The following is a 24,164-nucleotide window of genomic DNA, read 5'->3' on the forward strand; positions in this document are numbered from 1 at the left end:
TAAACTTGAATTTCAGCATCAGAGCAGAACTCCACATTTCTCTTATTATACACGAGACCTGTTTATTTGTCAGGAAGATTGGAGCCACTGTTTGTGTTCAGACTTTCAGCACCCAGCTCAGCTGATGGTTTCATTCTACACTTCCATCCACTCTACATACTCTGGAAGGAATGTAATTGACTTGGCTTACAAGGGTACGGGGAACACATTTGGTATCTGGGCCTCCAAACCTGAAGTCTTGCCCTATATATGTTTAAATAACGACTTTCACATATCTGCATCTTTAGGGGTATTAGAATAATTTCAGATCACCTCTCCTAATGGTTAATAAGATCACCATTGAACTACCTTCACCAAGGCCAATCTTGAGAGACCCAAATTCTGAGGAAGTAAGGTCTAATCAATTAAATTTTCTTACCAAAACACCTTTATTTTACTTTTGGTTAAAAGTCTGTCTTAATAGTCTTAGCTCCCCTCTATACAATAATGGGTAGAATATGGGGACATAATTGAATGTAGTTAGTGCTTATCGGTGTACAGATGATTAGAAAAATCAATCTACATGGATGGTAAATGTAAAAAGTATAGGTGTTTGGACTTAATGTGTATTGTTATCTGGACAAAGAGAACACTTTTTCTTTGGCTTTGAGTCTGGCTGGAGCAGGAGACAGGGAGGAGGGAGGGTGTTTATGTGCCTGTGTGCACCTATGTGCTGTTTGTGCAGGGGCGCTGGGGGAGGGCTTCAGTTAGTTAAGGGCCTCTGAGGTTTGGGCACATTTAGAATGGCTTTGGTTATACTGTAGCCAGGGTTTGTCCTCTCGGAAACCTACATACTCCAGTGCTCGTAGCAAAAGGGAAGGTCTTTACAAAACCACGCTCAGCAGTTAAATAACTACCTTTCCAACTGACCTCCAGGTCTCCATCAGAGAATGTGGCTGGGATAGTGTGAACTTTGCACACAGTTTAGGTAGCCAGATGGTTGGAAAACAAGGGCAGGAGATGCCAAGGCAAGTAAGTTTTAAAGGAACTCTGCATTTGGCCAGCTCTCCTTTTCTTCACTGAGCAGAACTCCTCAGTGAGCTGTTGGCAGGACTGAATTTATGGCTTTATGAAAAAGCAAGCAAACCTTAAGTGGACAGCTTTGGCAGCTGGTAGGAGAGGGAGGAATGGATATAGGCACAGGAGTGATCAGTATGTGGGAGCTGGCGTGGGGCCCTCCATAGCCTGTGCAGTAAGGAGGTTTCCATTCTCAGCTTCTCTGTTCAGACACATGCACAAGATCCTACCAGAATTTCTAGATCCTAAGGATTCCCTTTAGGGCTATTCTTTTTGCCTTCTGAGAATTTCCTGCTCGTTAAAATTTTATATACCAAGGTTTTCTTCCTCCTCAGGGAGAGGTTGGGTATGCTATAGATGAGAAGATGCAGGTAGATAAAAGTAATTACTTAAACACATATGGGGCAAGACTTACAGGTTTGGAGGCCCAGATTAAGATGCAGAGGAGCATGTGAGGTTGATGATTATATTTCGGGAGAGTTAATTGATGGAAGGTGAAGGCAGACAAAGAACCGCTGCTTACTGCCTTCTTGAATCCCAATCAGGAATTATGATTAAAGTCGCAGCGAGACAACAGAGAGCTGATGAATTGGTGTCTTTTTTTTTTTCTTTTTTTGCCGTCATTCACACTTGATTGACTTCAACCTTTCAAGTGCAAAAGTCTCTCTTTTCCATTATTATTCATAGCCATCTGAGTTTTTCTAATTAAAGTGTATGAAAACAATTACTGATCCATCGTACTGAGTCTGTTGGAGGGGATGTCTGCCTTACTGTAATGCGTATGAAAAGCCCACAGTTTTCTATAATGATGTGCAGCTGAGGTGTTAGATAATTTTATTCTTTTTTACTCTGTAGGGCTTTTTTTTTTTTAAATTTCTCATGATTCATTTTTCATAATTCCAAAAGATCCCAGGAAAGGACTGATCCTACAGTTACAACTGAGAAAGGATGTGGGGGGTGTCTTTTTTCCTTTTCGTTTCTCCTCCTCTTACTCCCAACCTTGTGCTCCCCTTTTGCTGAGGACTATAAATTAATCGGCGACCTTTCACTTCTTGGACTCCCGCTGGACTCCCCGACCACACTGGTCAGAAATGCTTTCTATTAGAAAGAAAATAGATGGAATGAGTTTGGCAATCTCTGCTCCATTCCTAATGATTCATCAACAGCTCTCTCTAACCAGCTGCTGACAAGCTTTGTGTGAAGGTGCAGATGTCTGTGAGAGCAGGAATTGTCACACATGTTCACCTGCGCATGTACCTGCTCTTTGTAAACACAGCATTTCTCAGACTCCTCTCTGTAGTGCCTGTTGCTTAATTTTAATACCTATTGGCATATGGGTTGCTGAAATTCTAATACCCCATAAATGCACTGAGGGTGTTACCTTTTTGGTGTTGATGTGGACAGCTGTCTGGGTTTCCTCTAGCCTTGGAGCCCATCACTGATGATTCTGGTAACATGTCAGCAGCTATTTTGAGTGAGGGCCAGGATTTTCAAACAATTAAAATAGAAACTTATTTAAAATATTTAATTTAGTAGTAACCTAGGGGTTCCAATCATTGCAACAGTAAATTAAGATATGATTTTTTGTTGTTGTTGATGGGAGAAGAGTGCCTCTAAGTGGGGCTAGGCACTGTGTAGAGAGGTTAGTGGTGACTGTCATTTCTGTGCATGTAACCTCAAAGTCAGTTCATTTCTCAGGCTGTCATCAAACAGGAGACAAATTCTAATTCATCTGGGAATATCATCACCATCTACCTTCCCACCCTATAGCAGGGAAAGGGATATTGCTCTTTCTTTAAACAAAGAACCTTCTCTCCTTATGTTGAATATTGAGGGCTGCTTATCACATTAATGTGAGGTAAACGATGAGTTGGCCAGATGGCAGGGAAGGCTAGAAAAATGTCTGAAGATCAGACTTAAAATCGTAGTCCATTTAAACCAAGCTAATTCTGGAATTGCTCTATTAGGAAACAATGGCCATGGTCAAAGTGGGCTACCCTATTGTAGAGTGCTGTGCGGGGCACCCTCTGTAGCTGCAGCACTGGCCAGAGCCTCCCTCTGATGCTGTGTATCTTGGGCACAGTCTCCAGAAGAAATCTGCCTTGAGTGAGTCATAAGAAATGCTCATTTGCACTTGATCTCAGCTTGTAAAGGGTTACAGAATGTCTCCTGGAAAATCTGCCAGTGTGTCTGCATGTCCTTAGCCTTCCTTTGTTCTCTTCTCTTCTTCTTACCCTTTCCTTTGCTCTTACTCCCCTCCTCTTCTTGCCTGAATACATTTTGAAAACAGTACTACAATGCTCCCTGCTTCAAGATTACAGTGTACTTTACTAGGTATGATTTAATTAGGGCCCTTATTATGTTTTCAGCAGCTTAAGGTGGGCCTTTCAACTTATCTACCTAATTGGTTGCACAAGAAGTTTCACAGCCCATGACAAAACATTGTCAGTGATCAAAGTCAAAATTCTGCATAAAGAAAAAATATTAATAATAAGATTATTCTTCAAGTGTGCACTGCTAATTATGTCCAGAATGTAACCGTAGAAACACTTTTGACTGATGTGAGCTTTGTCTAATAAACATGAATCTTCAGTGAGCTATGAAAAGTGACACCTCCAGCTTTACACTGGTGAAGGCTAATTTTGCTTATTAAATAATTTTTACACATTTCCCTATTTTCTGTCTTTTTCCTCTCCATTTGACTCTCAGCTCTGCATCTTATTCCTCAGGTGACCACCCCCGAGATGGTGATGCCCAGCAGCATGTTCCTCCCAGTGGCTGTTCCAGATCGAGACGGGAACTCCAGTGTGGAAGAGGCAGGAAAGCAGCCTGGTTAGTGCCATTGTTCTTGACTCCTGCAAATGGAAACCAGATGAAAAATCTTCACAGAGCGAGGGGGCCCAGAATCCTGTACCACAGTGGTTTTCAACTGCTGGTCGGGGGGCCGCTCCGTGAAAGAGTTAACCACGCTGATGTTGTATGAAGACTGTAGACCCAATGATCTCGGGCCCAATGAATTCGCTTATGCTCAGGGTGATTTCTGCCTTAGCAGTCCCTGAAATAATTCTCCTATTTTCACTGGTCCCTAAGTGTAAAAAGGTTAAAAACCACTCCTGTATAGTACTCCTAAGCTGAACAAAAGATGAGGGCCACTGTTGTCAGCCACTTTTTATCCTGGGTCTTAGCATGTATCTGTATACTATTCATATGATGTCAGGTGAGAGAAAATCAGTGGGATTTTGGTGGACACGTGTCCCCTTTAGAGAGTGAATAACCAGAGACTCAGTCAATAGACCCCTAATTCACCATCCAAAATTGTTAAATGTTCCATCTCTGAGGACTTAATTATTAGGGACTTGTGGAACACATGGGTGATTTCCGGGTGCTGGGTTAGTTGTCTTCCTAGTCCACACTAAGTTCTCCGAGTCTCCGGGGATTGCCTCAGGATGCGGCATAGAGGTGCATTTGGAAAGAAGGTTGCCGTAGACAGGGATGATGGTGCCCCAGGGTGGTTCCTACCTTGATGGATCATTAGACCTCCATTTATGAGGCTTTCTACTGCATTTACCTCCTGTCAGCATATTGGACTGTGGACTGACTGAAAAAGGGTCAGAATATTGATGGGTGTGGTGATATCATCATAGGAAAAAAACCAACTGCATTTTAATAATTGGCCACTTGAATGTTCATTGCTTATTGAATAGAGATGACAGTCAAAAAGCCTAAAAATATATTCCAGAATTTCTTAATTATAATGAGCAGCAGTTCTTGTAAATTCCCTATAACTCAGGATAGCATTAATTCATGTTCTACAATACTGATCCATGAAAAAGGTGAACCCACTCTCAAATCAGCAACCTTGAAACCAGTTATGAGAATTGAAGGTTTATTAAATATTGTTTAAAAAACAGATCTGTGATATGACACAGGCCTATTAGGAGTCAGAACGTTTTATATTTCCTTTGGTCCTCTCTGTTCTTGTGTATGTGCTCTACTGGAGAGGACAGGAAAGCAGGAGGCTGTGTGGAGAGTGTCTGAGTCCAGGTTGTTTCCCTCATCGTCAGATTGTGTTCGCGAGGCCTTGCGAGTAGACAGTTGTGGGTGCCACCTTTGAAGCAAAGTCCTCTTTATCAAAGCCCTCTTTATCATTGGGCTTGATTTTTTTTTATTTATTTTCGTACAGAAACCTCAGAGGATCCTGGAAAGAACATCTTGTCCTCTATGAGCACAGAGCACAGTGGCGAACTGAAACCCTCTCCTGCTGACCCAGGCTCTGTGAGAGAAGACTCAGGCTTCCTGTGCTGGAAGAAAGGGTGCAACCAGGTGTTTAAAACATCTGCAGCTCTTCAAACTCACTTCAATGAGGTTCACACCAAGAGGCCTCAGCTGCCTGTGTCAGATCGCCACGTGTACAAGTACCGCTGTAATCAGTGCAGCCTGGCTTTCAAAACCATTGAAAAGCTACAGCTCCATTCTCAGTACCATGTGATCAGAGCTGCCACCATGTGCTGTCTTTGTCAGCGCAGTTTCCGAACTTTCCAGGCTCTAAAAAAACACCTTGAGACGAGCCACTTGGAGTTGAGTGAGGCTGACATCCAGCAGCTTTATGGTGGCCTTCTGGCCAATGGGGACCTCCTGGCAATGGGAGACCCCACCCTGGCTGAAGACCACACCATAATTGTTGAGGAAGACAAGGAGGAAGAGAGTGACTTGGAAGAGAAACAGAGCCCAACAGGCAGTGACTCTGGGTCCATACAAGAAGACTCGGGCTCAGAACCGAAGAGAGCTCTGCCTTTCAGAAAAGGCCCCAACTTCACCATGGAGAAATTTCTGGACCCTTCTCGCCCTTACAAGTGTACTGTCTGCAAGGAATCTTTCACTCAAAAGAACATCCTGCTAGTGCACTATAATTCTGTGTCCCACCTACATAAGTTAAAGAGAGCCCTTCAAGAATCGGCAACTGGTCAGCCAGAACCCACCAGCAGCCCAGACAACAAACCTTTTAAGTGTAATACCTGTAACGTGGCGTACAGCCAGAGCTCTACTTTGGAGATCCACATGAGGTCTGTGTTGCATCAAACCAAGGCCCGGGCAGCCAAGCTGGAGGCTGCAAGTGGCAGTAGCAATGGGACTGGGAACAGCAGCAGTGTCTCCCTAAGCTCTTCCACCCCAAGCCCTGTGAGCACCAGTGCCAGCATCACCTTTACCACCACCAACCCAAGCAGTGCTGGCATCGCTCCAAGCTCAGGCTTACTGAGCCAAGTGCCTGCTGAAAATGTAGGGGTGCCATCCCTGGGGAATCCCATCAGTGCCAACATCACTTCCCCTTCAGAGCCCAAAGAAGCCAATCGGAAGAAGCTGGCAGATATGATTGCCTCTAGGCAGCAGCAACAGCAGCAGCAGCAACAACAGCAGCAGCAGCAGCAACAGCAAGCACAGACACTAGCCCAGGCCCAAGCTCAAGTTCAAGCTCACTTGCAACAGGAGTTGCAGCAGCAGGCTGCCCTGATCCAGTCTCAGCTGTTTAACCCCACCCTCCTTCCTCACTTCCCCATGACCACCGAGACCCTGCTCCAGCTGCAGCAGCAGCAGCACCTCCTCTTCCCCTTCTATATCCCCAGTGCTGAGTTCCAGCTCAACCCTGAGGTGAGCCTGCCAGTGACCAGTGGGGCGCTGACACTGACTGGGACGGGCCCAGGCCTGCTGGAAGATCTGAAGGCTCAGGTTCAGATCCCACAGCAGAGCCACCAGCAGATCCTGCAGCAGCAAAGCCAGCTTTCTCTGTCCCAGAGCCACTCTGCCCTGCTACAGCCCAGCCAGCACCCTGAGAAGAAAAACAAATTGGTCATCAAAGAAAAGGAAAAAGAAAGCCAGAGAGAGAAGGATGCTGCTGAAGGGGGAGAAAGCAACGCAGGACCAAAGGAGTCTCTCCCAGAAGCCTTGAAGGCCAAAGAGAAGAAAGAATCGGCACCAGGGGGTAGTTCTGAGCCTTCCCTGCTTCCTCCACGCATCGCCTCAGATGCCAGAGGGAACGCCACCAAGGCCTTGCTGGAGAACTTTGGCTTTGAGCTGGTCATTCAGTACAATGAGAATAAGCAGAAAGTGCAGAAGAAGAATGGGAAGACTGAGCAGGGAGAGAATCTGGAAAAGCTCGAGTGTGACTCCTGTGGCAAGTTATTTTCCAACATCCTGATTTTAAAAAGTCATCAAGAGCATGTTCATCAAAATTACTTTCCCTTTAAACAGTTGGAGAGGTTTGCAAAACAGTATAGAGAACACTACGATAAGCTGTACCCCCTGCGGCCCCAAACCCCAGAGCCGCCGCCACCTCCTCCTCCACCGCCCCCACCCCCACTTCCCGCAGCACCGCCTCAGCCCGCTTCCACGCCAGCCATCCCTGCATCGGCACCACCCATCACTTCGCCTACGATCGCACCGGCCCAGCCATCCGTTCCGCTCACCCAGCTGTCCATGCCCATGGAGCTGCCCATCTTCTCACCTCTGATGATGCAGACGATGCCACTGCAGACCTTGCCGGCCCAGCTGCCCCCTCAGCTCGGGCCTGTGGAGCCTCTGCCTGCAGACCTGGCCCAGCTGTACCAGCACCAGCTCAACCCAAGCCTGCTCCAGCAGCAGAACAAGAGGCCTCGCACCAGGATCACGGATGACCAGCTCCGCGTCCTGCGGCAATATTTTGACATTAACAACTCCCCCAGTGAAGAGCAGATCAAAGAGATGGCTGACAAGTCCGGGCTGCCCCAGAAAGTGATCAAGCACTGGTTCAGAAACACTCTCTTCAAAGAGAGGCAGCGTAATAAGGACTCCCCTTACAACTTCAGCAACCCTCCTATCACCAGCCTGGAGGAACTCAAGATCGACTCCCGGCCCCCGTCACCAGAACCTCAGAAGCAGGAGTACTGGGGAAGCAAGAGGTCTTCACGAACGCGGTTTACTGACTACCAGCTGAGGGTCCTGCAGGACTTCTTTGATGCCAATGCTTACCCAAAGGATGATGAATTTGAGCAACTCTCTAATTTACTGAACCTTCCAACCCGAGTCATAGTGGTATGGTTTCAAAATGCTCGACAGAAGGCCAGGAAAAATTATGAGAATCAAGGAGAGGGCAAAGATGGAGAGCGGCGTGAACTTACGAATGATAGATATATTCGAACAAGCAACTTGAACTACCAGTGCAAAAAATGTAGCCTGGTGTTCCAGCGCATCTTTGATCTCATCAAGCACCAGAAGAAGCTGTGTTACAAAGATGAGGATGAGGAGGGGCAGGATGACAGCCAAAATGAGGACTCCATGGATGCCATGGAGATCCTGACGCCCACCAGCTCCTCCTGCAGCACCCCGATGCCCTCACAGGCTTACAGCGCCCCGGCACCGTCGGCCAGTACAGCTTCCTCTGCTTTCTTGCAGCTTACGGCAGAGGCTGACGAATTGGCCACCTTCAGTTCAAAAACAGAGGTGAGTGATGAGAAACCAAAGCAGCCTGAACCTCTCAGTGCACAACCCAACCCAACCCAAGAAAAGCAAGGACAACCAAAGGCAGAGCTGCAGCAGCAAGACCAGCCCGAGCAGAAGACAAACACAGCCCAGCACAAGCTCCCCCAGCTGACTGCCCCCCCTTCGTTACCACAGCCCCCTCCGCAAGCCCCACCTCAGTGCCCCCTACCCCAGTCAAGTCCCAGTCCTTCTCAGCTCTCCCACCTGCCCCTCAAGCCCCTCCACACATCAACTCCTCAACAGTTGGCAAACCTACCTCCTCAGCTAATTCCCTACCAGTGTGACCAGTGTAAGTTGGCGTTTCCATCATTTGAACACTGGCAGGAGCATCAGCAGCTTCACTTCCTTAGTGCACAGAACCAGTTCATCCACCCTCAGTTTTTAGACAGGTCACTGGATATGCCTTTCATGCTGTTTGACCCTAGTAACCCTCTCCTGGCGAGCCAGCTGCTCTCTGGGGCCATACCTCAGATTCCAGCAAGCTCAGCCACTTCTCCTTCAACTCCAACCTCCACGATGAACACTCTGAAGAGGAAGCTGGAGGAAAAGGCCAGTGCAAGCCCTGGGGAAAATGACAGTGGGACGGGAGGAGAAGAACCTCAGAGAGACAAGCGTTTGAGGACAACTATTACACCAGAACAGCTAGAGATTCTCTACCAAAAGTATCTATTGGACTCCAATCCAACCCGAAAGATGTTGGATCACATTGCGCATGAGGTAGGCTTGAAGAAACGTGTGGTACAGGTCTGGTTTCAGAACACACGTGCCCGGGAGAGGAAAGGACAATTCCGGGCTGTGGGTCCAGCCCAGGCTCACAGGAGATGCCCTTTTTGCAGGGCCCTCTTCAAAGCCAAGACTGCTCTTGAGGCTCATATCCGGTCCCGCCATTGGCATGAAGCCAAGAGAGCTGGCTACAACCTGACTCTGTCTGCAATGCTCTTAGACTGTGATGGCGGACTCCAGATGAAAGGTGATATTTTTGATGGAACTAGCTTTTCCCACCTACCCCCAAGCAGTAGTGATGGCCAAGGTGTTCCCCTCTCACCTGTGAGTAAAACCATGGAGTTATCTCCCCGAACTCTTCTTAGCCCTTCTTCCATCAAGGTTGAAGGGATTGAAGATTTTGAAAGCCCCTCCATGTCCGCAGTTAATCTAAACTTTGACCAAACTAAGCTGGACAACGACGACTGTTCCTCTGTCAACACAGCAATCACAGATACCACTACTGGAGACGAGGGCAATGCAGATAACGACAGCGCGACGGGAATAGCCACCGAAACCAAATCCTCGTCTGCACCCAGTGATGGGTTGACCAAAGCGGCCATGATGGCAATGTCTGAGTATGAAGATCGGTTGTCATCAGGTCTGGTCAGCCCAGCCCCGAGCTTTTACAGCAAGGAATATGACAATGAAGGTACAGTGGACTACAGTGAAACCTCAAGCCTTGCAGACCCCTGCTCCCCGAGTCCCGGTGCAAGTGGGTCAGCAGGCAAATCTGGAGACAGCGGGGATCGGCCCGGGCAGAAACGTTTTCGCACTCAAATGACTAATCTGCAGCTGAAGGTCCTCAAGTCATGCTTTAATGACTACAGGACACCCACCATGCTCGAGTGTGAGGTCCTAGGCAATGACATTGGACTGCCAAAGAGAGTTGTTCAGGTCTGGTTCCAGAATGCCCGGGCAAAAGAAAAGAAGTCTAAGTTAAGCATGGCCAAGCATTTTGGTATAAACCAAACAAATTACGAGGGACCCAAAACAGAGTGCACTTTGTGTGGCATCAAGTACAGCGCTCGGCTGTCTGTACGTGACCATATCTTTTCCCAACAGCATATCTCCAAAGTTAAAGACACCATTGGAAGCCAGTTGGACAAGGAGAAAGAATACTTTGACCCAGCCACTGTACGTCAGCTGATGGCTCAACAAGAGTTGGACCGGATTAAAAAGGCCAATGAGGTCCTCGGACTGGCAGCCCAGCAGCAAGGGATGTTTGACAATGCCCCTCTTCAGGCTCTTAACCTTCCCACTGCGTATCCGGCACTCCAGGGCATTCCTCCCGTGTTGCTTCCTGGCCTCAACAGCCCCTCCTTGCCAGGCTTTACTCCATCCAACACAGGTGGGTTCTGCTCTGGGTGATTCTGTCAGCATGAAATAGCTACCCAGATAGCACTTCTGTTCTGTGGCTACCAACCATACCCTCTGAGCGTTGGCAGGCAGGAAGCTTCAAAAAAACTTCAGCTACCTTCCATTGAGTCTCCCTTGAGCTGGCCTCATGTACACGGTTCTTTAGCTTCCCAGTTCAAGGATGGCACCTCCCGAGTAGATTCGTCGCCTCTGAAACAATTCTTGTGCCCTGTGTTCAACAGTACAACCAAGGTGTGTGCCATATGGAAGAACTTCACGAGTTCTGGCATATTATATCCTGGCGTATTTCCAAGAAAGAACCTTCTATTGTAGACCTTTCCATTCAGTGCTTATGGAAATCCCGATCCCTTGTAGGTATTTGTTGAAAATATAAGACATTTGAATAGGTAGTTCTGGATTATGGTCTGTGGAAACTTGTTCAGGAGAATTTAAAACAACTCTTTGCCCTTACCTGTGGCCCCGTCCCCCCTTTTTGGAGAGCTGCTATCAGGTGTCTCCTTACTCCTGGGATTCCCTTCTAGCCAGAACAACAGTAGCTATGTTAGCTTCTAATGAGACTACATATGTTCTCAAACGCACTGGCCGGGAATCTTATATTAGGCAATGTGGTTTTGAATTTTGACACGTTTGTATTAGTACTCCAGACAGACAAAATGTTAATGATTTTTTAGGGGTATTCAGTCACAGCATCATTTCCTTTTGCCCATCTCCCTCTCTCTGCTCCCCTCTATTCAGAGTCATATACTTGGTACTTTTATTTTTCCACTTAATGGGGAGTTTCACAGCTCTTCTGTGTACCTCTTTTGTTTCTGTACTCACCCATCTTCTCTGGATCCACCTGTCTTTCCTAAATTGGACCTTCACCTTCACAATCCTGTGAGACTTAGTATCCAGGTCAGCAAGTTCCTCCTATGGCCACCACTGACCAGTATACATTCACCAAAGGAGAACCCCTCAGAGTGTCTCCTGGCCGTCTCCATTTTCATGGGTTGAAGTGCTTCTACTATGTCACAGAGTCGACCTGTTGAATTGAATCCAAGTTTTACAAATTTGGCAGGTTTTACACAACATGAGGCTACTTCATTCATGGTCCCAGTTTCTTATCCAAAGAGAACAAGAAAAGAAAGCCTGAAGATGAAGAAGTCGTTTCTTATATGTGTTGGCAAGTTAATTTCACAGAATGATACTCAAGCCAGCCAGACATAGAATTACTGTTGCAGCCCAGGACTTTGGCAGAGGGGCTTGGGAAAGCCCAATATTTCATAGTAATGTGAAAAAAATTAGAATCAGGATGTCTGATCTATTACCCTTGTTTTACAGATGAGAAAGCTGAGGCCCAGAGAGGTCAAGACCATTCAGCAAGCTAGGGGAGGAGCCAGAGCTCCCACCCAGGCCTCCGGGCTCCCAGTGCTATGTGCTCCTTCACAACACCCAGTATGAGCCAGTCAGTCAACAGGTATATGTTTAGTGCTACTGAGGTTATGACCACTTAAGAGAGGACTCACGATAGAAAGATATCTCTTAATTATTCAAGGCAGCCAGGTGTGCCCTAGTAACCACCTCCTAACTATACTGAAGTTCACAGGAACACTGGATCTGGAATGGGAGGGAAGAAACTTATGTTTAATAGGTCAGGCACAATGGTAAGCTCTTCCCATGTGACCTTTCATGTAAAACCCTACAACAATTTACTCTGGAAAGCTGAGGTTCTGAGCAGTCAGCAAACGGGTCCAAGATCACGTGGCAGATGTGTCTGACTCCAGAGGTGCATGCCTAGGTCCCAGGGAGATGAAGTGCTTTGCTTGGTTCTGATCTTACAGATGAGAAAACCAAGGGATATAGATTATTATGAAATGATATTGAGCTGCTGCACTACTGTTATATTGAATGTGGCTAGTGCAGAGCTTGGTAAACAGCATGGGTTCAGTAAACATTTCTTAAAATTTTGAATCTCTTACGTAGACGGTCAGTTCAAGATACAGAAAGTCAGTTTAAAGTCTTCTGGTCTGGATCTTTGTCCTGAGTGCCTCATGTCATAGACATGCAGAAATCTAGACAGTCCTTCCTTATCCTTTCCTTTGGCTCTGGTTCCAGCCTAAAACTTGTAGCAGGCTTGCTACCTAGAGGGAGACAGAAAGAGCCCATGTCCCAAGTCTAGAATTCATAATCCATTCTGTTTCAGCTTCATTTGTGCCAATTTAACCAATGAGCCTTTACTGAGTTTTTGAGTCAGATTTATCTCTTTTCTGGTTTTAGCCCTTTATTTGCATTGAGGAAATTGGATGTCTTAATCTCAGTGGTCCCTTCTGCTGTTTTGGAAGAGGACATTAATGATGCTGTGGAATGCTGAGGAAAGCATCTTCCTTGGCTATCCAAACATTAATGGGTGTTTTTCTGGGATTGGCAACTTAAGACAATGTTCTTCTCTTCATCTGAAATTTGCATGTGTTTAAATGTGTTTAAAAGTATGAAAGCCCAGTAAACACTGTAGTTGGAAGTCAGTATCGACTTCACCCAGGTCTGGGCTTAGAGTGTTTTTTGTCCTCACTTGGAGAGTGTCATGTTATGGAACTACCTACCAGAACTTTCTGGCAGAAGGTGGTCCAAATAAGTGGTGAGGGGCCATAGGATTTTTTATTTTACATTTGGTGGTCTCTGAAGAGGTTGTATACTGTCTAGTGCAGGGGTTGGGAAGCTATGGCTTATGAGCCAGATGTGGCTCTTTTGGTGGCTGCATCTGGCTTGCAGACAAATCTTTAATAAAAAAAAAAGTAACATTAAAAATATAAAATATTCTCATATATTACAATCCATTCATTTCCTACCGCTCATGTTCATGGTTGCAGTTGGCTGGAGCCAATCACAGCTGTCCTCCGGGACAACACCAAATTTTTATTGGATAATGTGTAACGTACACGGGTCGTTGTATGGCTCTCAGGGAATTACATTTTAAAATATGTAGCATTCATGGCTCTCTCAGCCAAAATGGTTCCCTACCCCTGGTCTAGTGTCTTGGGTGTGGCAAATATCAAGATGATCTAAAGGCTGCTGCCCATGAATTCTTCTCAATTCTTGTCTTTTCTCAGCATTTCATCACCCTGCACATCATGTCTCCCCCCAACTCCCTAAACATACCACAGTGTTATCCCTTCTCCACTATCTTGTCTTTACAAACCTATAGTTTGATGTACAGGTTTGCCTTCCTATCTGAAAGTAGAGTGAGTGTTCCTATGAAACCCTTCATAAACTAAAATGGCATAAAGCCGAAAAGCAATCACCCTAGGACACACCTTGCTAACGAATGCGCACAATCAATCAAGATAAAGCCCAGATGCTCAAAGAAACAATTCAAAGCTAGAGTGCCTTGATGCTGAGAGGCCCAGTGTAATTCCTGGGGAAGGAGCTGGGCAGTGTCACTCTTGCAGCTCGGGGTGTGCGCTGCCTCTTGAACGGCTCACTGCAAAGCAAACACTCAATGCTGTTTTCACCTTTTGCCTTTTTTTCATAAAAGTGCAAAAATCTTTATTTCTTCCAGTTAGCAAAAATGGGTATTAATGTAGATCTTTTGAAAAAGCCAAGTGGCATAAAGCGAACTTTTGAAAAGTGGGGATACCTGTACCAGCAGCGGCATTTCCATGACCCTGGAAAAGATTCAAACCAGAAAATAGGTATAGGTTAGGGAGGCTAGTAGGTGCTGGGCTGGATGGAAAGCTTTACAGGTAGTGGCAGATGAGCCTGCATGTGATTGAGGATGGAGTTGTAGCCCACGTGGCTCTAGTGACATGGTCAAAGACCTTTGCTACCCATAAGCCGTGGTGCCTGATGTAGGTTGCCATGTTTTAGGAATTGATGGTGGCAGCCCTATGGGCTGTTCCATTTCTGATATGTTTTGTTTTCCCTCTTCCTGTGGCTGTTTTTTATTTGTTTGTGTTTGTTTTCTCCCCAAACATCTACAGCCCTGGCTGTACTGTCTGTCATTCAAACAGGAGGAGGAGGAGAAAATGTTCATTTCTCTTGGGGGCTCCAGATTCCTCCTTCTAGATGGTTACATTTTTCTACAGGTTTGTAAAGCAGACCAGCTGAACCAAGGCATTGGGACAGTTCCCTGAATGGGTTGTTTTTATTTATTCCCATCCCCCCCTTCTCTGCCCTCTTAATGTGTCCATTCAGCTTCAGCACTGGAAGTCACAGAGGCCCATGAGGATAGCCTGCTGTTTGTTCACTCGGCCTTGGGGCTTGGCTGGATTTCTTGCTTTCCTTCACTCTTTCTCCTGTTGCCTCTCTCCTCCAGTCAACTTATGATGAGACCTCTTGGCTGTGGTATTTCTGTGAAGCTTTGATGAAGGCCTTTGGTCCCAGCTGGAAACAGCTACTTTGGGCACCTCCATATTAATTGCTGTGGGTGGAATGAATGGTATTGGGAGCTTGGCAAAGGAAATAGGAACTAGCGGGTGGCTGTGGCACATTGGGCAGGAAGGTGTTTGGCTGAAAGGGGAAGTATGGGAGCAGACCCAGGACTGGGTTTGATTAGAATACAAAGCTCTCCAACCCTGAGCCTGGCCTCCACCTCTGTTGAAAATGTCGGTTTTGAGAGGATCCTTCAAGTTTAAACCTTGAGACCTCAGACTTTGTACCGGTGATACAGGTCAAACATCTTGAGCTGCAGCCTCACCACCCAGACTGACACATGATTTCTGTCTCCATTTTTTCCAGCTTTAACGTCTCCAAAACCGAACTTGATGGGTCTGCCCAGCACAACAGTTCCTTCCCCTGGCCTCCCCACATCTGGATTACCAAATAAACAGTCCTCAGCATCGCTGAGCTCCCCAACCCCAGCACAAGCCACCATGGCGATGGCCCCTCAGCAACACCCCCAACCCCAGCAGCAGCAGCCACAGGTGCAGCCGCCGCCAGCAGCCCAGCCACCACCTGCGCCACAGCTCCCGCCCCAGCAGCAGCAACGCAAGGACAAAGAGAGTGAGAAGGTAAAGGAGAAGGAAAAGGCACACAAAGGGAAAGGGGAAACCCTGCCTGTCCCCAAGAAGGAGAAAGGAGAGGCCCCCACGGCAGCTGCAGCCACGATCTCAGCCCCGCTGCCCACCATGGAGTATGCAGTGGACCCTGCACAGCTGCAGGCCCTGCAGGCAGCCTTGACTTCAGACCCCACAGCGTTGCTCACGAGCCAGTTCCTTCCTTACTTTGTACCAGGCTTCTCTCCTTATTATGCCCCCCAGATCCCCGGCGCCCTGCAGAGCGGGTACCTGCAGCCTATGTATGGTATGGAAGGCCTGTTCCCCTACAGCCCTGCACTGTCGCAGGCCCTGATGGGGCTGTCCCCGGGCTCCCTACTGCAGCAGTACCAGCAATACCAGCAGAGTCTGCAGGAGGCGATCCAGCAGCAGCAGCAGCGGCAAATACAACAGCAACAGCAGCAGCAGCAGCAGCAAAAAGTGCAGCAGCAGCAGCAGCCCAAAGCAAGCCAAACCCCAGTCCCCCCTGGGGCTGCTTCCCCAGACAAAGACCCTGCCAAAGAATCCCCCAAACCAGAAGAGCAGAAAAACGCACCCCGTGAGGTGTCCCCCCTCCTGCCGAAACCCCCCGAAGAGCCAGAAGCGGAAAGCAAAAGTACGGACTCCCTCTACGACCCCTTCATTGTTCCAAAGGTGCAGTACAAGTTGGTCTGCCGCAAGTGCCAGGCGGGCTTCGGCGACGAGGAGGCGGCTAGGAGCCACCTGAAGTCCCTCTGCTTTTTCGGCCAGTCTGTGGTGAACCTGCAAGAGATGGTGCTTCACGTCCCCACGGGCGGCGGCAGTGGCGGCGGCAGCGGCGGCGGTGGCGGCAGTGGCGGCGGCTCGTACCACTGCCTGGCGTGCGAGAGCGCGCTCTGTGGGGAGGAAGCTCTGAGTCAACATCTCGAGTCGGCCTTGCACAAACACAGAACAATCACGAGAGCAGCAAGAAACGCCAAAGAGCACCCTAGTTTATTACCTCACTCTGCCTGCTTCCCCGATCCTAGCACCGCATCTACCTCGCAGTCTGCCGCTCACTCAAACGACAGCCCCCCTCCCTCGTCGGCCGCCGCCCCCTCCTCGTCCTCCGCTTCCCCCCACGCCTCCAGAAAGTCTTGGCCGCAAGTTGTCTCCCGGGCTTCGGCCGCGAAGCCCTCTTCTTTTCCTCCTCTCTCCTCATCTTCAACGGTTACCTCAAGTTCATGCAGCACCTCAGGGGTTCAGCCCTCGATGCCAACAGACGACTATTCGGAGGAGTCTGACACGGATCTCAGCCAAAAGTCCGACGGACCGGCGAGCCCGGTGGAGGGTCACAAAGACCCCAGCTGCCCCAAGGACAGTGGTCTGACCAGTGTAGGAACGGACACCTTCAGATTGTAAGCTTTGAAGATGAACAATACAAACAAATGAATTTAAATAAAAAATTAATAACAAACCAATTTCAAAAATAGACTAACTGCAATTCCAAAGCTTCTAACCAAAAAAAAAAAAAAAATTAAAAATTAAAAAAAGGAAAAAAAAAGAAAAAGCGTGGGTTGTTTTCCCATATACCTATCTATGCCGGTGATTTTACATTCTTTTCCTTTTTCTTTTAATATATTAAAAAAAATTACCCCTTAACCCTGATACATTGTGTCCTTTTGAAGGTACTATTGGTCTGGGAAACAGAAGTTCGCCTTTGGAGCTTAAGCCCCTTGTATATGTGCCCCTTTTCAATAAACGCCCCACGTTGATAGCACAGAGGAGCCCGGCATGCACTGTATGGGAAAGCAGTCCACCTTGTTCCAGTTTTAAATTTTTTGCTATCTTAGCATTCAGATACCAATGGCTTGCTAAAAGAAAAAAAGAAATGTAATGTCTTTTTATTCTCAGGTCAATCGCTCACACTTTGTTCTGTTTTCAGAATCATTGTTTTATACTTTTTTTTTTAAGTTTTCTTTTCTCCTTTTTGTTCCAGAAAAAATTGTTTCTTAATTTAAAAACGGGCAGAAAGTATTCGAGAAAAACAATGTGAACTGCTTTAGCTTTCTGGGGATTTTAAGGATAGCTTTTCTGCTGAAGCCAATTTCAAGGTGAAAAGTTAAGCACTCCCACTTTCAGAAAGAAAAAAAAAACCCCACACACAAAGAGTGTTGAGGACTTGTAGCTTAAAAAATAAGTTTTAAAAACTGACTTTCTGTATTTATGATAGATATTACCATTTTTGGTGTTGAGTAGATTGTTGCATTGGAAATGAACTGAAGCAGTATGGTAGATTTAAAAGGGAAAATAAACCTTTTGTGTACATTTAGCTTTTTGTATGGTCCAGCTGACAGCTCCTCATTTGATGTTGTCTTGTTCATTCCTAGCAGATAGATTGCAATCCGTTGATTTACCTAAGCTTTTCTCCCCTTTGTCCCTCAATTCCAATTTCTCTTTCCTCCTCCCACCTCCCATCCTATAATCTCCCACTTATGGTAGCTGCCTTCATTTCTTAGAAGGTAGCTGCAGAATTATTTTATAAAACTAAAGAAGGAATTTCGAAGGGTTCTAGGGGTCATTAGGATCCTTACAGATTATTTTTGGTTGGGGAGTTGAAACTTTTTAAAGGCATATAAGTCTAGTTACCTATGTCTGTTAGCCTCGTGCATTTATTTTTTTATTTAGCCTTCCTTTGGCTTTTCTTTTCACCCGTTTTTTATTCCTTGTTTGGTAGATGTTTCAAATATTCCTTTCCTAAGCTAAAGCATTTGTTTTGATTTGTGTAATTGGACTGTGTACTTTTCTAAAAAAAGTTTTTGGTTAGGGGTTTGGTTTTTGTTTTGTTTTCTTTCCTCTCGCAGAAAAAGAAATTTCATGCTTTAAATAAAATCCAAAGACACACCCTTTCACTGCTGATGCAGAAAAAAAGGGAAAGGGTTCTTCTTACTTGAGAATTTGTTTCTGATTTAAACAAACAAGACTTAGTTTAATAAAAGAGTAAAACAAAAGATTCCCAGGTTGTTATGTGCTTCTTCTGAAAGCAGAGAGGCAACTGTTAATGACAATTCCATATACCAAAAGATACATTTTTTACTTCAAAGTTTTGTCTTTATGTTAGGCAGTCTGAGCGGTGAGTGATCCAGAGTGCAGCCAACAAAGAAGCAGATAGCAATGTACTGAGAGTAAAAGAGAACGAGGCACTTGTGTTTATGTTAATATCCTGTAACACACAACACAACGCACCACATACCCTTTCTCATCTAAAAAAAAAGTTGTCTGAACTTTGAAAGGAAAACTTTGTGCTGCTATAATGTAGATTTTGGAGACAAATAGATGCTTTGCTGTTTCACTTTCATAGCCAAACATCAACAAAAACAATCTCCCCTTGCCCCGAAAGTGTGAAATCCTTCTTCTCCCTTCCATTCTCTTTCTTATGTTTCAAAAGGGAACTTTGAAGACTGTGAATGCAGGTTCCATTGGTCACCTTTCGAGCTTCTTTCTCCAGTGCTGAAGCCACTCATCAACTTTGCGAAAGACTGGAGCATTCCAAGATCTGAAAATGGATTTCTTTTTTTCTTTTTTCTTTTTCAGCCGGGACTATTTTATTTTTATGAATTTGTTTTTAGTTTAATGAAAAAAGTAGATCCTGAACTTGTTGTACATATTTCTAACTAGGCTGATGCACAGTGCAAATTCCTTTTTTAATTTTTTTAAGTAGAAATACTAAAGAATACCATCTAACTATTCATACCAGTATCCAGTTGTAGCATAAGGTGTCAAAAACAAGTACGCAAAAGATTTGCTGTTTTAACAAGCTATTTTCTTTTAACAAAAATTCTTGTATTTCTCCCTGTGTTTGAGATGAACATTTTTAAATTTTAAAGTTGTACAGTTTTTTGTTTTCCATTATTTTATCTTGTTTGTAACTCTATGAAATATATATATATTTTTTGCCATTTAACTGTTGTATGTTACTCTGTGTCTGTATCATATAGAAAAAAATTGTTTTTGGTTCTCTATGTGATACCAATTAACAATTTAACACTAGCTTTACCTGTCAGATTCTGCTAGGTCTTTTCTGTAAACTTTGTTTTTAAAAATGATATTGCTTGGTAATAGTGCAATTTCTATCCCTTTCCTACCCCCTCAACTTTAAATTCATTTCCTTGTAATTTTGCCACCCCAATGGTTTTTTCCTTTTTTTTTTTTTTTTTAGCTACTACGCCATCCTCCTCTGTGAGGCAGAGTGACTGTCAGTGTTTCGTTATGCCATGCCTTGACCTGTGGGTGTATTTGGCAACAGCAGAGTGGTTGGTTGGGTAGATTGGCTAAGCATGCTTCCATCGACCAGTGTTCCTCAGAGGGGTTATGTGATTGTTTCAGCCTGGAGTGGGTTGCACACTCAATGCTTTCCTCGACAACTCTTACCACTCTCATATATGTTCATTCAAAAAGAAAATAATTCTCAGCATTAACCCAGAAGTAGCAGTCACTAATGGTGAAAAATAGAGGTCAAACAAGAGCTTAATATGTTTGTGAGTAAACATCCACCCTGGCTGTGACTGGTATCATTTACAAAATATAAATTCACTAAAACACTCAACTGTTGAGATTGGTCTCCCTCTGAGAATTTACTCCTGTCTGCTGCATAGTAGGTAGCTGAACAGGATATCTCAACTCATTTTTAAAAGTAATTCTTCACATTCGTTCACAGTTCATATTTTGGTTCATTGGTTTTTTCAAATACTCCACAGTGTGGGTTGGTGCTAGACATCATTCAGTCTCATAGCACCACTGACCCACAGGATAGGAGTTACTTAATCTATCGTTCCTCCATCATTCCAGAAAGAAATATAAGAAGGAAACACACACAGAAAAGTTTAATCCAGGAAGTTGGGTTTTTTTTTAAAAATTAAAAGCTATTTAAAGAGATGAATGTGGCCAAAGTTTTACAGGATTGAAAACAAAGTAAAACAGACGGCATGTGTTTAACCCTGAGTTTATCAGGCATGGCAGGAAGTTGCGGGAGAGAGAGGCAGTGACCCAAGCCAGTGCACTTGATATTCATGGACATATATTTTTTTTAAGTAATAAATTAAATTAAAACATTTTAAATAGAAGCATAAATTGAGTTGGTTGTTTGTTGGCGCTGAGATACTGCCCACTGTGAAACAAAGCTTTGACTAGTTTTTTTTGGTTTGTTTACTTTCTCTGGGGGGAGGGGGGCAAGTTTGGGTAGGAAAGAAAGCATAAATGAACGTGACCCTGAGGTGAAGAGGTATATGAACAGCCTTTGCAATGTACAAAAAAAACAACAAAAAAACCACAAAAACAAAAAAACAACAAAAAAAAAATAGAGCAAGTGAAACCAAAAATGATGTTCTTGGTGTTTTTCTATAATGTAGTCTTGTTAGCTTTTTTGTTACTGTAACAATGCTGATCTCGAACTGTACCAAAATACATGGAGACTAACAAACAGAACCACATGGAACTTTCAAACTGAAAAAAAAATTTGTCACAAAAACTTTGTTGTCATAGTTAAGTTGATTGTAGATGGTAATTGAATATACTCCTTTGAAAATATTTCATCAAGTATGTTTCCTGCTCATTGTGATACATTAAAAAAAATATGAGCAAACGTTCTTGTCTCTGTCATCAGATTCTGTGTGTGTGCAGGTGTGAGAAAGAAAGAGGTTGATGACTGAGGAAGTGTACATTTGAACAGTATCTTGAGGTTGGATGTGCAGGGATGCTTATTCCAAGGAGCACAAGCATCTTGGGAAATGGGGCCTTGTCTTTCCCATCTTCTGGTACTCATTAAAGTACCAAAGATTTTGGCCATGATGCTGACTAGTTTATTGAGAAGAGTAAGCCCGACAGCTTAGATAATATTTGGCCCCAGAGAGCCCTAATAGTGCTTACATTTTTAATTCAAATGTTTATGTAAGAATGTTAGACACTTAACACAACCATGAGCAAAAGTTTTGCTGATGGCCTGGAGAGAGGTAAGTTCAACTTCTTTGAAATAGGAACTAGATCCAGTATTTATGGCAAGAGGATATGAAAGGTAAGTCGAGTTAAGTGGGTTATTGACTACATTTACCTTTCCTAGCAAAGAATTTTACTAATTCCCTGTTAGAGCAGAATTTGAGATAAGAACAGTCTGTAAAATAGTGGTAGCATTAGTAATTCCTACATAGAAGAGAATCCTCAGTCCTCTTATGCCTGAAAAATCATTAATAAGGTGTTATGTCCAAGTTCAGGCCCAAAGGCCTTCTATTCATCTCTAATTTATAGCCACAGTGGATAAATAATTTATAAAATTTGAAGCTAGGCTTGGATGGCATTGCAGGCTGTCCTTGCAAGGTCTGCAGCATCTGTCCTTGGCCAACAGGGCATTTCTCTACCCCAGGAGTTGAGCTATGAAACACTCTTGTGTTGGTTCAGACAGCCATTGTCAACTAAGTCCTTTTTCTTAGTTCCTGCAGCAGGCATTCAAGAAGAAGCAATGACCCTATTAACTCAATTATACAATTGGCACAGGCATTACTAAGTGCTCATAAAAAATAGTTGATTCCCTCGCCAGTGCTGGGATCTCTATGCCAAACAAGTAGTGTCTATCACTAATGAAAGCGTGCTCTTTCCCCAAGACTCTGCACCGTTCTTTCAGGTGTTCCTGCAGAAGCAGATGGCTCCAATCTCAGTATATTTTCTTGGCACACAGTTATATCAATGATCTTTCTTCTGACCCCCAAAAAAGTATAGTATGATAAAAACTGTTCAGACCCAAAGCCATGTCTGCCTTTCTAAGCTATAATTATTTTAGGATCTGGCAGGATCAGATTGAAACGTCTTAAAGGAACTAGTTTTGCAGAGAGGTTTTGCCGCCTCAGCTCTTTGGAGGAAGGTGACTACAATTCAAATTCTTCCAAAGATACATTTTTAACAAGAAAATAAGACAAAACCTTAGTGATGGTTGAGCCCTTTGTATCAGAAAATCTCGAAACACCTAAATTACATTGAGAAGAGGGTGAGTAGGGGACTTTTTCTGTTACTGGAAAAGCTTTTTTCTTAAGGGAAAAGAAGCCTTCCAATCTGGTTTCAATATCATGCTCATGTGGATGTTAATCTTGGAGTTAACAGTGCCCCCCCCCCCACACACACACCAGGAAAAGGTGAAACGTCATCATCTTATAAAACGGCTGACGTGTGTTAGGTAGCTGTTTCTAATTTTGCTTTAAAGAAATGTGTGCAGTGCCTAGCTCCTGTTACAGACTAATGACCTTCCAAACCTCACTTTCAACAGTTTAGATTTTAAGTTACAAGAGTACAAGCAGTTTAAGAGTCAAGTTGAAGGATGAGAAGTTTGCACCTGCTGCTCTACAGCCTTAATTATAGCAGGACAGATGTGTACTCTCAGTCTCTGTACATTACTGCTGGGGGTGGACCAGCCAAGGCCATGGCAAACTAGCAAAGAAATTAGTGCTCTCAGGACCATTAAAGTAGAGGCTGTTACTTTTTACTTCATAGCAAAAGTGTGTATCTCCTTCCCTCCCTTTTTTCTTTCTTTCCTTCCTCCCTCCCTCATTCTTTTTTAAACTAGAGACATATGTTTTTATTATGTCTTAGCCAATTAGTTTTGATTCCTCTCTAGTTTCTCCAGCTTTTTAAAATTACAGGTGTAAAAATAAATGTTTTTTTCTTTATGACTGTTTCATTTCTTATTCTATGTGGGACAAAAAAAAAACTTTAATCCAACTTATGAATCCTTTATTAACATGGGAATGAAAACTTTCAGCTGAACTGTCTTACTCTTGGACCAAGATCCCTTGGCTTGAGAAATAAGTACTAAGAAACAACTAAGACCAGTGAGAGAGAGAGGCATCAGCAGCTATTCTGTAATACCAAAAGCTTCTTTGGGACAATTGCTATCCCTTGCCTTGTTACTCAACACTCTCCTCTTCCCTAAGCCCCCTTACACATTGCTGCTATCTTTTAGACATCGTCACATGCCTTACATTTGCATGACACTTGAACAATATTTTATAGAATTCCTGCTTGTTTCTCAACATGATCTAGAAGGTAAGCAAAGTGGGTGACACCTATCCCAGGTGTTCAGGACAGTGAGGTAGTAAGGGGAAAAGGCATTAACCATGTGTTTGTTTAACCTCCATCCAGTGTGCCTTCTTCCCACCAAACTATTTCCTGAGAGACACTAAAGAAAATTGGTTGATCGTATGTATGGGCTCAGGATTCAGACTCACAGGCTTCAAATTCTGCTTCCACCACTGTGACTGCTTGCATTACTTGTTTTCACTGTAAAGTGAGGGTAATGGTACCTGTGTCATAGGGTTGTTGTGAAGATTAAATAAGTTATATGTAAAATGTTTCCATTGTACCTGTGAATGCTAAGTATCTGTTGTTACTATAATTACATTAATGCTCCACTTCTCACGGGTTCCCTGCGATTGCAGCTTTCTAACT

At 44.5% G+C, this 24,164-nt stretch overlaps 1 protein-coding gene across 3 annotated transcripts in view; it reads left to right on the forward strand.

Moving 5' to 3' along the window:
- The window catches only part of ZFHX3 (zinc finger homeobox 3), a 257,518-nt gene extending 236,210 nt beyond the window's left edge, over window positions 1–21,308 (forward strand). For 2 of the 3 annotated variants that reach the window (XM_066349959.1, XM_066349960.1), the window contains exons 8-10: window positions 3,786–3,888; window positions 5,240–10,681; window positions 15,424–21,308. In XM_066349959.1, the coding sequence (XP_066206056.1) occupies window positions 3,786–3,888; window positions 5,240–10,681; window positions 15,424–17,099 (7,221 nt within the window). In that variant the 3' untranslated portion in view covers window positions 17,100–21,308. The remainder of the gene's footprint in view (window positions 1–3,785; window positions 3,889–5,239; window positions 10,682–15,423) is intronic. The other variant, XM_066349961.1, reaches the window with a different exon arrangement.
- The last annotated feature ends 2,856 nt before the right edge of the window (window positions 21,309–24,164 follow it).

This window comes from Saccopteryx leptura, chromosome 9, assembly GCF_036850995.1.
Source record: "Saccopteryx leptura isolate mSacLep1 chromosome 9, mSacLep1_pri_phased_curated, whole genome shotgun sequence".
NCBI classification, from domain to species: domain Eukaryota; kingdom Metazoa; phylum Chordata; class Mammalia; order Chiroptera; family Emballonuridae; genus Saccopteryx; species Saccopteryx leptura.